The sequence below is a fragment of the Nannobrachium achirus genome (genome assembly GCF_963921795.1).
Source record: "Nannobrachium achirus genome assembly, chromosome: 7".
Taxonomy (NCBI): Eukaryota; Metazoa; Chordata; class Actinopteri; order Myctophiformes; family Myctophidae; genus Nannobrachium; species Nannobrachium achirus.
Window position 1 is genome coordinate 30,793,755 of NC_137816.1, and position 16,694 is coordinate 30,810,448.

A 16,694-nucleotide genomic window follows, 5' to 3' on the forward strand; every position below is an offset into this window, starting at 1 on the left:
ACCTGTGTGGTAGTGCTCATTATTCGCACGGGTAGAGAGCAATTTCAACCAATCAGATTGCTTCTTCGGGAACTACCTGTTGTCTAATTGTCCTTGACTAATGAACAAAATAAACCAATAATCTAAACTAATAAACACTGCATACGGAACAAATATGTATTTTTCGCCTTCAAACATAATTATGTCATGTTTATTGATATTTGAGTCTTGCTGCATCATTGTCATATGCTGTTTTTTTTACAGTTTCCTGTGAAGCTCCTCCTCCTCCTCCTCAACATTTTGTTTTAGTTCCCATTGGCATCAAGTTATGATAGTGAAAGAAGATTAACTGCCTGTGAGAAATGGCATTTTGTTTATACCACTAGGTGTAGTCACTCAGCAGGAACTACCGGTATTGTTGGTTTGGTTGTGGAGCTGTGAAAGGCGCTCACATCCATTGGTTAACATTCAAATCAGAACAGCCCCCTGAGCTTCTGAAGTCACACCAGCATATGTACCTGAGAATCAGTCATCACCATCTATGCTCCCTGAATAGAGCGGCCACAGGCTACAGGTAACAATTTAATCTTTACGATAGTCTTTTCTTTTTTTGTTTGTTTGTTAACCTTTGCGCTTCAGTGCTACTGATAAGAGACAAGGAAGTAAGACTAGAGAAAAGATGACATGCAAAACATTCTCCATGCTGAACCGGGCACAGGTGGTTGACTCTTTAAAAGTCTAACCAGTTTGTGGCCCAATAATGAAAACATTATTTAACTTAGTTCATTATAGATCTGTTGTGTTTTGTAATGTAGTTGAGCTTTGGTCTCTCTCATATCATGTGGTCTTGTTAAATAGGACAACTAACTAAAAAAGGATTTATATATTTTACTAATTTGTTTTATTTAGTTCCACCATCAGAATTGGATCAGAAGACCTTCATGTGACATTACAGGCTTACATGCGTAAAGAAGTAAAGAAGGAATTATTTTGTTGTGTTCCGGGGGAGAAGAGAGGACAGACAGAGGTATAGTGACAGCAAAGGGAACGAGATACAAAACAGGTTAAATAGAACAAATAAAGATATATATACACATATACACATTATACAGATAGCGTATGTGAAAGCAGGTATATACAGTACATATTCAGAACTTAGCATCACATGTTATGTGAGACATTGGCATCATTATGCAGGTGAAAACAAAAGTACAGTGCCTCAGGTGCAGTGTTTCTTAAGGTGCTTAGTGTTAAAGATCAGTTTGTGCAGCATGGAAAGAAAACGACACATTTCACACAGGAATATCTTCCTTCAGGCTCTACAATGATGGGCCAACTGTCTCGGAAACAGCTTTACTCGGTCTTGACATTTATTGTCATATTTATGGGGTAAGACTTCTATTTTATTTATATTTATCCATGTAGCACATTATTAACCATTAATTACCGTAGTTTTATTAGTAGCTTGTTATTTTCTCTCTCTCTCTTGGCGAGAGAGTCTGAGTCTGTCATGACCTTATTTTAAAATAGTCAAATCAGCACATTATTGTTTTAGAGCAATAATGGCAGGCTATATTCTTATAGATATAAGCTCTAAAAGCCCATTTTAGTTTTGTGTGTGTGTGTGTGTGTGTGTGTGTGTGTGTGTGTGTGTGTGTGTGTGTGTGTGTGTCAGAATCTGAATCAGCTTTGTTGTTACAAGTCTGCTGCCACTTTTATTTATTTTTAAACACAACAATCAGTGCGTGGGACTTTCTGATTGGTGCTGCCTATGACTGAGTTACTTTTATTTATTTAATTTCTCTTCTGCACTGCAATTGTATGTGTTTAACTTATTTTGTTTTATGCTTCATCATGCGTCATTGTGTTTCCTTTGCTTGATGTTCTGTGTAAAGCACATTGAATAGCCTTCTATTTGAAATGTGCTAAACAAATAAAACATACTGTGCCTTGCCTATAGCCTCAAAAGTGCCCATGCAACTACTCACAACTCCTTGCAACAAAAGGCCATGTCACACCAATGCCCCTCTTTGCAACTGCCATTGGGGATAATGGTTGTGATTAGTTGCAACAAGGTGTTTTGTGCAATCTCTCAACATTGCAGTTTTAGGAAGAGTAAGAATAGAGAAAGATAGAATAGAAAAGAACGTAAAATAACAGGAATGCACAGTCAAATCAAATATAAATAGTCCAGTATACAGATGGCACTACGGAAGGCAGAAATGCTTCTTTATTTGTGCAGGTGGAAAGTATAAATCTGCTTAACTTGTGCACACAGGAGGAGGCCGGCTTTTGCTACACATTTTTTTGCAAACTTTGCAGACACACTCAGTGGAGGACAAGGAAGAAACTGCCCCAAACCTTGCACACTGGTCTGTTATAGCACCACCAGGAGGCCGATTTTTACTTTAAAAAGTATTTGTTTGTGGGTGCCCTCTGGACTACTGGTCCAGGCGCCTGATGGCGTGTATTACTCCTAGAGATTTTATCCAAACATCACGCAAATTGTTACATCTCTAAAGTTATTAAGACAGACCTGTCCTAGTGTACCGTTTTGAACAAAATGCCTAAAATCATGAACGAGCATCCGATTGCCTTGAAACTTTGCAGGCACATCGGCCAAGGTAGAAATGCCATCCTAAATGTTTATTAAATCAGCCTCATGGTGGCGTGGCGCTATAACAAGCCGATTTCTGTGAGCAGCTTATCTCCAGCACCATTGGACAGATCAGCATGAAACTGCCATGAAACTTTGCTCACCCACAATAACCTACCTACCCTGGCAGAGACCTGTGCTCAGAGGAGCAAATCTTTCTAGTTATTCGTATGAATCTATGCCGGACGGTATCCTCCTTTTTTTTACACTGGAACAATGGATGACCTGAAGCAGGAGGGGTCTACACACGGAAAGTGATTGGTTGGTTGGATAATGTCCATTGAATACACCGACCAGCATGCATACGTACGCACTGATTGCACGCCCTGGAATGTCACCTGGGCTCGGCCACTTTGTGTGTTTTGACGCACGTCCTTTTTTTACACCATGACACAGAAGAGGCCAGCTGTCTAGAACAGAGTTGGTCTGTATGTATGTCCCCTGAAGCAGACCATCTGTATATCCAAATACAAGTTGACCAATCACAGGTCACAGCTAACTACACAGCTCAGCTGATGCTGCTGCACCAGTGCTCTCCCAGGGTCCTATGTCACTGGGCAGGGGCGTCACATACTGTACTTTAGCTCTTGAAAAATAGCAGCTCTTCAAGCTCGCAGCACTGTGAGCTTGTATATCTGCTATTTTTCAATAGTTAAAGTACCCAGGGCCCAGAATTTGGTGCGACACCCCTGCAGCTAACTACACAGCTCAGCCGACACAGCTCAACTGGTGTCACTGATAACTTCCCTGTGGAAGGACTAACCAGGAAGAACACAGATCTTTTATCAGCAAACATGACTAATGCTTCAAGCAGAGGCTTATTGTTTCGGCATGGCAAGAGTATGTTTTCACCCCTGTCCGTCCGTCCGTCCATGTGTCCGTACCTTTAACTCCACCGATGAGTCAGGAAAACTTTGTATGCACAGTGCACACTCCCTAGAGGCTAAGGAAAAACCTTTGACCTGCATTTTTCACATTTGCCTTTTATAGCGCCACCAGGAGGCCAACTTATGTAAAACACATTCTTTGCTATTACTCCATCAGATTTCTCCAACAATCACGCAAATCAGTACACAGTATCTCTATAGTCATGTGATCAAGTCCGATCTGTCTGATATTTCATATTCCATCCTAATTGGCTAATATTGGCTTCCAAAATGTGCAGGATTGCTCAGTTTTTTAACAAAATGCCTCAAATCAAAACGCAGTTGCGATTACCGCAAAATTTGCCACACATATTCCCACTAGGTCAAGGAACAAATGCTACCCTTTTCACATTGGCCTGTTTTAGCGCCACTGTTGTGGAATGATGCCACACAAGACAGACTGAGACGAATATTCAGTTAAGGTTCTTTATTGGTGGCCATGCAAAAGTAAGATGTCCCAGGACTGCGAGGTTAGCTAAGAATCAAGTGTACAATATGACTTTCATTTATAGGGCAATGGTCCTCCCTACAAATAATGTTATCCTAAACTTTTCCTCCAAGAGTCTTGGCTTAAACATCATCCCCACATGACAGTGTCATACCTTTATCTTGATATTACAGACACAAATACAGTGGATGTTCTGCCAGCAACCCTGTGTCCTTGGCAGTTGTGGTGGTCACTTCGACCCAGAGTGTATTTGGGGGTCCGGGAATGGCGTGGCTCTCAGTCAGGACAACTGCATGCCGGAACACATGTGCTTAATCATGATGTCATTTAACTCTATTACCGTCATGTAATGAGTAGAGCACATAGTTCTATCTTCAACACCACCAGCAGGTAGACTTTTGCAAAACACATTTTTGAAAACAAAATGCCTCAAATCATGCATGCAGCGTCCGATTGCTGTGAAAGGCCTAAGATTGGCCTATATACGCCACCAGGACGCTTGACCTGGCGGAGACCTGTGCTCGGAAGAGCACTGCTTTTTTTTACTTTAACTATGACACTTTAACCATGCACATATAACTGATTTTATACACCTGCTGCTGTTTTTGTATGCTTTCCATCTGTACAAGAAGCATTTCTGCCTTCATCGATCCATTGCTCATTTATAATCCTGCACCTTACAGTATGTTTATTGGACATTTTATGTTTAATTTGACAGTGCCTTCCTGTCATTTGGCTTGTTCAGTGTTCTGGGTTCCATTCTAACTCTTCCTGCAACTGCAATGTTGAGAAAGTATTTCACCCATTCTTTTACGCCTGTGATAAAGTTGATTCTGCGGATGGTTGCCTAGCCAGAACCATGAGCAATTTTTGGGAGAAAATTAACTGCTTGGCTAGTAGTGCGCATACAATTTCATTCATTTCAAAGGAGCTTTATTGGCGTGAGAAAACATACTTTACATTGCCAAAGCAAGTGTCAAAATAAAATAAAAACTGTTGAAAATGGGGAACATAATACAGTTGGAGGGGGTACAGCATTGTGTAAACAGAGCTATGTCGCATTGTCTATGAAATAGTTTCATACTGTATGTGCAGTAGGTCTAGATGTCAATCAATGGTGTGTAGTCCTTAGGGTGCTTTTTATCGCAACAGTTCACAAATCTTGCTGCTGTGTTCACACATTGTTGTATTTCTCCCAGTAGGTAAGAGGCCTCGCAGACGGAAACAGATATTGTATAAGATCAGAACTCTGGGCCGGGGGTTGATCGGTGATCATTTCAAATGACAGCGATCCTCTGTCTTGAATTCGGGCCCGGTATATCCCGCTGTGCCAAGTGAAATATCTGAGACCATTACAAACGAGACCGACGTCTAGCGATTCTAGCCTCTTGGCCATCTCGGGGGGTGGTGGCATGAGAAGTGACAAAAAAGTATCAAGAGTAGACATATGCCTATAAAAGCCTTTTAAAATGTTATATCTTGCTCAAATTAATCATTACATCATTGCACGAAACTAGGTCAGATCAATAATTAGCGCATCAGTCTGACAGCTGACTGGAGTAAAACTATTTTTTTACAGGAGTTTTTTGTTGTCGCATACATACAGGCTGAACAAAAAAAAGATAAAATCTTAGGCCGCGCTCACACATGTGCGTCACGCATCATCATCTTATCGTCTGAGAATGGCCACTGGGAACGCCGTACTAATGCATTGTCAATGGAAGGTTGTTTGTTTTTTTGTCGTTGGCGTGTCTCTAGCTCAACCGCAGCCTGTACGCTCTTGAAGAGACACGGCAACGACAAAACACCAAACAACCTTCCATTGAGAATGCATTAGTACAGCGCTCCCAGTGGCCATTCTCAGACGATAAGGAGAAGATGTTTCACGCATATGTCTGTGGTGCGCCTTAGGAGGCCCCCTGAATGTGTTGGGCCCCAGGTGATTATGAGAAGTTGAGACACATATGATGATGTGAAGGTGGAAAAGTGGATGATTGCCGAGCCAGAACCAAGAGCGATTTTTGTAGCAAGTTGGGAGAGAATTGGATAACTGCTTGGCTCTGAGTTAGTAGTGCACATACATACAGGCTGCCGGGGTACGGGCTTCAATTAAGGTAGCAAGATGTGTACATGTAGGCATTGTTCCAGATACTGTACAGTATATGAACATCACTACCGGTGACTGAGGACTGTGATGCATATAGCATTCATTTCTATTAACGTAATAATGTCTGTCCAGCTGTGTCGGTCCTAACTTTATCTTTTGACTTCTCTGTTGCATAGGAGCATTTGTATCTACTATACTTGGTACGGAGATGTGTCATTAAGGTGAGGTTTTGCTTTTCCGATAGTCTTCTTTAAATGATGTTATGGAATTTAACAGATATTCCTCAGGGATGACACGACAGCTGACCACAAAGCATAGCTAAAGAGCCAACTTGTGCTAAACAGGAAATGTGAGTGATCTGTGCAGAAGGAACGCAGCTCACAGGTGTAAAGTTCACGGCCTGCCCACTACCTGGAGGCTGGGAGTATAAAGATTATTGTGAGAGAAAAAAGAGAGAGAGAGAGAGAAAAAAATGGCCTGAGGACACAGTGAGACACTGGAGTTCATCCGGTCTAAAGAAACAAGACACAGGTCATAATACCCACCTTTGGTGGTTGACAGAATGGCTGTGTAACAACAGCAAGGGTGGCGACCAGGAGCACCTGCTGTGTTTTCAAACAATCACTTGCGGGGGAAGTTCCTCAATTACTCCTCAATTACAGCAATGTTAATATAGTAATTTGAGTGGTGATAAAATGCTATTTTCATTTTGGTTTGGGGTGATTAAAGGGAACGTTCACCCCCGAAATGACTTATTTCTATCTATTACTCACCCCATGGAGACAACAATTCATGGATATTCTTTAGTTTTTGTTGAATTCCTAAGCAAATAATTTGAGGAGACTCCATAGTGGGGAACAAAGCAGGCTCTTTGTGTCTCCACAGGGAACCACTGGTCATCAAATTATTGTCTTAAGAATGCGATAAAAATGATCCATGAATTCAAGTGGGGTGAGTAAGATCGACAGAAAAAATATCTTTAGGAGGTGAACTATCCCTTTAAATACGAATACTCAAGGCTAGGCTATGTGATATGCAGTTTATCACCCAGCATTCATCTTTGTCCTCGTAATTGGCCCTTGGTTGGATAAGCAAAGAAATATGTGATATGAATTGGCCAAATAGGATATGAATAATGAGACCCTGTAGTTGTCCAATTTGTACTGTAGCACAAATAGCACTTATCTCTGTGTATGTGCCACTATATTCATACCTCTGTATGTGTGCATTTCTCCCTGAAGCTTTTGTGACACTCTCAGTTCTCCTAAAGCTGAGAAAGATCATCAAACTGTAACCTCCAATCAAACCACCAGTCGTAAATGGAAAGAAAAAGACATGGTTGCCCCAGAAGGGTGAGTGTTCCTTGAAATTCCATTCAGTGTTTTTGACACAATGTGCCTTTTCCACCTGAACATACTGTACAGTGTACACCTTATTGTTTCATTGTTTTCATGGGTTAGAATTCTGCCTATTTTGTGCCGGTTTCCTTTTCTATCTAGTAGCCTATACAGTCTGTCTCTGTCTTCGCCCCATCCTACCTGTTTTATCTACAAATATTATTTCAGATCACTTGTTTGACCACCTGCCTACTCAGTTATTTTGTTAAGGTTTGCCTTTGCGTCTGTCTGCTTAATCTTTCTTCTCCATTTGTCTTAGTTATTATTAGAGTCTCCAGTAGTCATTCTCATATTGTTCTGTCCTTCCTAGTCCTGTGATTCTGTCTGATCAGTAGTCAGTTGGGCCTGGTTCACGATTGGTATAGGTACCCTAATTGCTGGACTATAAGCCGCACCTGAATATAAGCTGCACCAGCTAAATTTAGAACAAAAAACAAATGTTTACATATATAAGCCGCACCTGACTATAAGCCGCAGGTGTCCTTCCTGCTTCCCGCAAGAGCTCCTCTGGAGGCCATTAGCTGTATAAATCTGTATATAAATCCTTGTAAAACTAACTAACTGGCCGTTTGCTGTAAAAATCTCTATATAAGCCGCACCGTTGTATAAGCCGCAGGGTTCAAAACATGGGAAAAAAGCCGTGGCTTATAGTCCGGCAATTACGGGTATATATTTTATATTATGTGCTACGAAGAAGCATGTTAGATTAATTTAACAAAATTTGATTTAATTTAATTTAGTTAAATCCTCCCCTGAATTATTCATAAACATCTTGTCTGTAAAACGTATTAGGCTTCGGCCGGGCAATCCAATGAACAAGATTTGCTGTGTTCACAGCAAATAGGAAGCAGGCAGGGGAGGTTGATCTCTGTGGCTTCAGCAGTGACCCCACCTGTCCAGCAGGGGGCAGCACTGAGATAGCGTATTCCTCCCATGTCAGTGACACTCTTCACAGCCACGTCTCAGGTCCTTAAATGAAATCCTATTTCTACACTTCTTTCCTATTTCCTTGTATGTTAGTCCCGCCCACTGACTAAGTATGTAGGAAACGAGAAGAGGAGAGAGGAAAGGAGGAACATTTTGTTTAGAGAAGTGGGACGTCAATTCCTCTGAAGTGTCATGTTGTGCGACGTCCATTTCTGATGAGAACTTCACAGGTGATAGGCCTTGGCTGCGTATCAGGTCCTTATTCTGATTTGTCCCATCTCCTACATCCTAGCTCTTACAGGAAGTAGAATTCGGTCTGCCATTTTCCTTGAGCTGCGTCTCAAGTCCTTAAATCAAATCCTATTTCCTATTTCCTTGCTTGTATGTTAGTCCCTCCCATTGAGGAAATAGAGAAGAGGAGACGTCCCATTTCTGATGGCCAACTCCCTTTCAGGGGTGTTCTATTGTTATTGGGCGGGACTACCATACAAGGAAATAGGAAAGAAGTGTAGGAAATAGGATCTAATTTAAGGACTTGAGACGCAACTGTGTCAAGTTTCTTATGCCTGCTCAAAGGACATGGGAAATAGGATCAGGAGGCATCAATAGGACATAGGATTTGCAAATAGGACATTTGCAAGCTGAGCAGCATGACGAGTAGCCTCGGAAACCCAGACACGAGTGATTACTCCGCCCCGCCAGCTGACAATAGAACGCCCCTACAAGGGAGGGGGCCTATCACCTGTGATGTTCTCATCAGAAATGGATGTTGCACGACATGACACTTCAGAGGAATTGACGTCCCACAAATGTTCATCCTTTCCTCTCTCCTCTTCTATGTTTACTCATTGGGAGCTCGGGAAACATATAAGGAAAGGATGGCAAGAGTACGAAATGGGATTTTATTTAAAGACCAAGACGTAGCCCAACTTCCTTGTAAGGGCGTTATATTGTCAGCTAGACGGTTCGAGATCATCACGCGTCATGCTGTTCAGCTTGCAAACACTTCCTGGTAGGAAGCATCAAGGTTGCCTGATTATGGATCCCACTGGGAAAGATGGATGGAAACGGCATAGAGCGCTCGTTTTCAGTTATTGTCCACGACATTGCAAGCGGCGCGAAGGCCAGCGGCCCTTGGTCCTGCTCTTCGCGCCCGAGCGCCGCAGGCGCGAGTTACGAAGCCGTGGAGAATGCAATCGTTCTATAGCGCACGATAAACGCAATGATAATTGGGTTTTGGTGCACCTCGCGCGGTCCAAGTGACTACAACGGAGCGCTCCCTACGTCCGGTTCAGCCAATCACAAGCTTCAAAAATGAGTCCGGGGCGTGGTTATCCATCTTTCCCAGTGGGATCCATAATCACGCATCAAGGTTTCCTACGTCCTACCTCCTCATTGATGCCTCCAGTCCTGATCCTATTTCCTATGTCCTTTGAACAGGCATAAGAGACTTGACACGAGGAAAGAAATGGCCGACCGAATTCTACTTGCTGTAGGAGCTAGGATATAGGACCTATTATAGGAGATAGGACAGATCAGAATAAGTTGAGACGCAGCCTCAGTCAGGTGAAAAGAAGTGAGAAGTGACTGGTGACCCCATGTATATTTTAGGAGACATGTAGGTGTCAGCAGCCCTCCCAGAGACCAACCAGTAGGGGTCATCAGTGACAGGGACTACATGTGGGGAAAATGCTAATTGGGAAATGATTATAGGGAGAAAACACGTTTACTCAAAGAAAGTTAATAGTGTGTGTATTTCTATATTGATGGAACTGTACTGGAGCTAGAGTGCTACAGTAAAAGAGTCGCTCTATTTGTTGCAGATTAGCCTCTATCATTTGTTTATTTATACATTTTGTTATTTAATTCTATCATTGTTCTTGATCTTTACAGACTTACATACCCTCAGCCAAGAGCAATGCAGGGGTAAGTTATGCAGAATATCAGCAAGCCAATTAGCTTTCCCACTGAATAACAAGACTGTCCAGAAGTATTTGAAGGCATTGCGTAAGATAATGCCACAGCTAGGTCATAATATAAAATGTGTTATATTACAACCTGGTCCAATTGGAACTCTCCTTCAGAACACATTCAAGTTCATTGTTATATAATCACACTAACCCAAAGCTATAGGTGTTAGTAGTTACCAACTCTGTTATATACTGTAGGCAGACATACAGTACATGCAAGGCTTCAGGAGACATGTATTGCTTGAATGTCAATTATTATGTGCACAGTTTGAAGTTATTGGAAGACTATTTAGAAATGTTTCAAATTTAGGTCTTCACAATATTACATCCAGTGTTCTAAAAAACAAACAGAAACACATGGTATAATATACTTTTGTTTAATATCAATGTGAGTGGATATAAACTCAGTTCTTCAATTAGTGTTTAATGTGTCTCAACAGGAGAACAGATGTGAACTCAGTCACCAACTGGAATGTTCCTCTTGTTTGGGAAGGAACGTTTGATCCTGTGGTCATAGACGCCATATACAAGAGAATGGACCCCAGGATTGCAATTGTTGTGTTTGCAGTTGGCAAGTAGGTGCACGCATGCACACACGCACGCACAAAAATAATAAAATAAAATAAGAATACAAGTAAAACACGCCCCCCTCAGGTATTAGAAGTACAATATCAGTCACCAGAACCAAGGACGGAACAGAAAGGCTGCTCCTCAGCTAAGACAGAGCTCTAACAGGTGAAGACTGCCCGAGGGCTCCAGTACATTTGCTTACATTTGTTTACATTTGCTCTCATAACCTGAGCTCTAACAATGGGGTACTTTTAAACTTTGCACAACCTGAGAGTTCCTCTTTTTAACGATCCCCTGGAATGAGCTTCAAGAGAGAGAAAGAGAAATAAGTGGGGAGGGTCATTTCTCTCTCTCTCTCTCGCACGCACGCATGCACACAGGCATCAACAACACAGGGGTTCACCCAAGAGCACTGACAGAAGACTATAGTGTTTGATAATGCCATCATTGTATCTTAAATTCAGCTTCTTTATTTAGTTTTATTCATAATATTTATCTAGATCCTACATAAATCCTATATTCTAGAAATCCCAGATTCTCAGTATTAAAACAAGACAGTCTAATAATAGACATGGCTTCCCTGTGAAAATGAAAAGGTTTTTACTACTTATTACTAGTCCAGGCGGCAAGGGAGAGCTCTTGAAATTAAAGCTCACACACACCCATGTCTGATGGACTATAACTAATGTTAATGTGCATCACATTCACCCATTCTCAGTCCGACAGCAGTCACTAACCTGCTCAGCGGAAGCAATTGCTGAAGAGCCTCCTGAGCCACTGCCAGCTGGATTCATGTATCAGATTGCTTTGAATAAAGTTCTTCTGCATCCCCACAGGTACACACGTTTCCTGAAGGCTTTCCTGGAGACGGCAGAGAAGTACTTCTTCGTTGACTTTCGTGTCACCTACTATATTTGCACAGACCATCAGGATGAGATTCCAAAGGTGGCATTTGATTTGACTTCCTTTTGTTTTTATTGTGTTGAAACTCCAACAAAAATACATTAATAGACCATGTGCAATGTTTAATGTGTAATACCTTCATGTCACGTTTTAATTAATTAGATTGAGTTAGCCGAAAGAAGGAAGATCACTCCCCTCGACATCCCCAGTGCCACTCGCTGGCAAGATGTGGTGTTAGGAAGAATGAAATGGGCAATGGAGTTCGTTGATAAACAGGTATTTATTTCTGTCTGTCTTTTAGTTTGACCTCTGAAATACATATGATACTGTATGTCAGTCTCACACAAGTGAAGTGAAGTAAATCATCCAATAAAAAATCTTGTTCATCTCGAGACCTGAACAAAAAGCTATAAATCTTCTTTATGTTTGTATCATAGTCTGTTTTAAAGAATTTAAGCATGTTTACTGACTCCGTCAGTAAACATGCTTAAATAAGGTGATTGCATACAAAGGCCTGTTAAAAGGAGTCCCTGGCACAACATATTTTGAGATGGGGGTCCCTGGCACAAAATATTTTGAGGTGGGGGTCCGCAGCCAAATATATGTAATATATAATTTTGGTGGTCCTTGACATGATAAAGGTTTGAGCACCAGTAATATAGCAACATTGTTTTTGTTTTTTTAGTTTTTTTTTAGACAGATCTCAGATCTTAATGGGTTAAATGTACTGTACAGTATGCAACTGTCCCCATCCCGCATTTGTTTATTTGTTTCTCTATGTTTCTTTCTCTCTCTCTGTTCTCTCAGATCCGTGACGAGGCAGACTACCTGTTCATGATGGATGTGGACAGTGTCTTCTACGCTCGCTTCGGAGCCGAGTCTCTGAGCCGCCTGTCAGCTGTCCTCCACCGCAGCCACTACCAGGTTTTACACTCACTCCTTTTATGTCAATAATCAAAGCAACTCCATCGTTCCATGGATTCTTATTAAGGATGACCCATCTCTGGCAGACAAGGGAACCAGCAGGGCTTGAATTAAAAGTTCATGGGGTCCTTCCTATCTTGCACCCAGTCATTTTCATCATCATTTTCATACCCAGCACCCGGCCCGCTTTGTACTGTGGCCGGGACATTGCTATCTTAGGCCAGAGGTTCTCAACCTGTGGGTCGGGACCCCCAGAGGGTAAAATAAGAAACTAATAAACTAATGTAGAGCCTCAACTCCTACAATTCCAAGTGCAGTTTAAATGTGATTATTTAGAGGGGCTGCGGCCTGAAAAGTTGAGAACCACTATAGGCATTGTGAGAAAAGTCAAAAAGTGATTTCACTTTAGACCAGCCCTAAGCCATATTCTTAAATCCACTGAAGGTGGATTCACTAGCACTTATGAAGTGCGTTATGAATCAAATGTAATATTATTATTTCACGTGTGCACACTGCTTGCAATCAAAATCCATCCAAAATCAACACAGCACACACATTTCTGTGGGACTTAGAATTGAGGTTCAAAAATAATTCATGTTCAAAATCCAGCACATGATGCATCATCATGTCACAGCCTTGGATATACAGTACAGTTAGTGAGGACACGAGGGTGATTCTTTGCAAGCCTAAATGCCAGTTATGGTCATCTCATATGATCCATTTTCTCAGCAGAAGATTGTTCACCCGTCATTGAAGTAACAATGCGCCAAGGTTCAAGTGCACTTAAATCATATCATATTAATGGTTGAAACTGGTCTCTGGACCTGTTGATGTCATTTGAGACCAGGCACCACCGTGTGCCATAGATTGTGTAAATATGGCCCCATGAATTGTCCAAAACGTTGTCTCTCTTTACTTAAAATGGATAACATATCCAGGCTTGAACTTTTACAAAGTTGGAACCCCTTATGGAAAAGGTCTGGTCTCTTTTTGTGTTTAATCTACGTCTAGGAAACTGTGCTTTGTCTCATTATCTTAAAGGAAGAGTGGGTGCTAAATGTGTGTAATGCATTTGTCATTGTCATTATTATCAGACCACACAGAGAGATGGTTTTCCTTATGAGCGTCGTAAAGAATCTACGGCCTGCATCCCATGGGGTGAAGGTGATTACTACTACACTGCTGCAGTGTGGGGAGGCTACCTTGAAGACATGTACAGACTGGTCAGGTACAATTGATTTCATCACTTCATCGTAACATTTTGTAAATACTTTCAGGCCTCGCTGTAGCAGGTATATTGAATACAAAACCTCTCATTTTTTAAGAAAAAAAAAATATATATATATATATATATATATATATATATATATATATATATATATATATTATCTTACTATGTTTTTTTTGTGTAAACCTCTCTCCTCAGGTACTGCTATGAACAGTCAGAGATCGACCGCAAGAACAATATCGAGGCAGCATGGCAGGAAGAAAGTCATCTGAACAAGTAAAGTATAGCAGTTCATATGCTGTTATCACTCTTATGGTGTGTGCATGCAAAAATGGACTGTGTAAAATAGCAATAAATCCAATTCCACTTGGGTAAATTTTTACATGCTCAGATTAAAAATCAACACAGGCGATTTTACAGAGCAGCCAGAATAGTGACCATCAGAACCTAGACCTAGCTACTGCCTGTAATGCAAGTAACATTACTTGAACCAACCAGGCATAGATTGAAGACAGCTTTACATTTGCTCAAAAAGTGAAGTTGATGCTCTCTTTAACTCTTCTGTCTGTATGTCTGTCCTTTCAGGTACTTCTTGTACAATAAGCCCACCAAGGTTTTATCTGCAGAATACCTGTGGTCTGACTACGACCAACCTGGACCTGAAATCAAAGTCAAACGTATTTCCCAACTGGTGAAGAACTATGCTGAGGTGCGGCCCAACTGGTGACAGAGCTGATTCTGTAGTGCACACATCTAGACAACTGAAAATACCATCATCAGGTACAGAATGTTGACAGTTATATCCGCTGTTACAAATCAGTGTACAAGTCCCCTATACCAGTGGTTCTCAAACTAGGGTCTGAGAACCAAAATGTATTTTGTGGGGTCCCCAGACGATTAGTTTAATGTGCAATTTTCTCACTCAATGGTTAATAAACCAACATGCATTATAAGTTTATACGGGGTATTTAGACATTTCTGAAGTGACTATGGCTTAAGAAATATTACCTATAGAGGCAAACATTGTAAATAGCTTGTAGTTAGTCTATTTTCACAATATTTATCTGTTGAACCGAGTCAAACTAAATGTAATGCCTACAATTCCAAGTGCTTGTCATTCAAATATGATTATTTAAATATAAATAAATGAATATGACCTAGTTCTTATGTTGCACTATATTGCCTCATATATAGATGTAATGTATATGGGCTGTATGGACCTCATCTGTGGTCTCATGTGACCCGTCAGATTCCTTGTACGAACCTCATACCTCAAAATAAAACATGGAAACGATTCTAGCCAAGAAAATGTCTTGACCATCAATTTGAAGCTTAACATAGTTTAACACATGGAGTTGGACAGATGTTGGCACTGCACAATCTAGATACTGTATTATTACTCACTGTGTCTGTCAGTTTATTTTATTTCTTTTATTTCTCAAAAGCTATGTTTTTTTATACTGTATAAATGTCCTTTGCTTATGTCTACAGTCAACAACACTGCTGTCAAAATGCCTGACGTAGCAAAAATAAAATGTGTGAACCTGAGAGAAAAGTCTTTATTTTTAAGTTTCGCTATATCTACTTATGGTCCCCTCCACCTAAAATACTCCTCAGTCTCTGCCTCCTTGCCCCTCCAACAACTGCTAGCCCAAAACAGATTTTCTTTTCATTTACAAAAGTCCATGAGATTGATCAACTGAATATTAATTCAATTTCATAAAGCAATTAAAAGTTCATTATTTTGACAGACCCAGGCCCTGGCTACATTTTGATCAGATAATTAGCTTTTCCTTTCTCCCAACACAAACAGAGAGCACAAGTCTGAGAGAGAGCTAAATTAGTTAGCAAATAAAGTAACTTTACACAAGTGATAACTAATCAAAATGTTAACTTGCAACAAAAAACGTCATCTGTCATGCTGTGGGGCCTACATGGACTGGGCAAACCCTATAACAATTTGATAAAAGGGTGTACCAAACATTTCTCAGTTGTTTCTTATACGTATAATTGTAGAATCCATTTCTGCAATAGGGCTATACATTTTTGTATTGTGCATAATTAATGAGATAATTTGCATATTTGAGTCCAATATGCTAATTATTATATCATTAATTATGCAGAATCCAAAATGTAATATTACACAAATGGATCCTAGGGTAAAATTGCACAAGGATCAACTGAGAAAAGTTTGGTACACCCTTTTATCAAATTGTTATAGGGTTTGCCCTGTCTAACAGTATGTGACACAGCTCTCTCTCTAAAAAAGAGCAGCATTGTCCTTCATATGTTTAGTATTTTTATACACTGTACATAAAAACTAGTTTTACACCCTAGTACCCTATAGATAACAGCCTATAATGTCAACAGCAGAGTTGTCATGAACAGAACCAGTGATAAGGTCAAAGTTGGATAGCAATGGATAGTGATCATTGCAAAAGTGCATGAATAACTGCTGAAAGCATAAGCTAAATGTTGATCAATCTTAATCATCGTTGATTATAATTATTTCAAGTTTATTTGCTTCCAAGAATAGATCTACTGTTCACCTGCTGAGAATGGCATTGATGGGAATGCACGTGTGGCCCCCTGGTGGCTATGTGTTCCCTATGCAACCACATAGTCTGCAGACATGCATAATTGCATATAGCAAGAAAAT

The 16,694-nt window shown here is 40.7% G+C and overlaps 1 protein-coding gene across 1 annotated transcript; it reads left to right on the forward strand.

The window, feature by feature from the left end:
- Positions 1-7,451: 7,451 nt before the first annotated feature.
- Positions 7,452-14,762, forward strand: LOC308288704 (globoside alpha-1,3-N-acetylgalactosaminyltransferase 1-like; the record flags this gene model as incomplete). Its single annotated transcript, XM_080730174.1, has 8 exons — positions 7,452-7,468; positions 10,851-10,985; positions 11,817-11,925; positions 12,046-12,159; positions 12,691-12,807; positions 13,902-14,035; positions 14,234-14,311; positions 14,621-14,762. The coding sequence occupies 8 exons, from the start codon at positions 7,452-7,454 to the stop codon at positions 14,760-14,762; spliced, it is 846 nt and encodes a 281-aa protein (XP_080586300.1).
- Between the last annotated feature and the right edge of the window lie 1,932 nt (positions 14,763-16,694).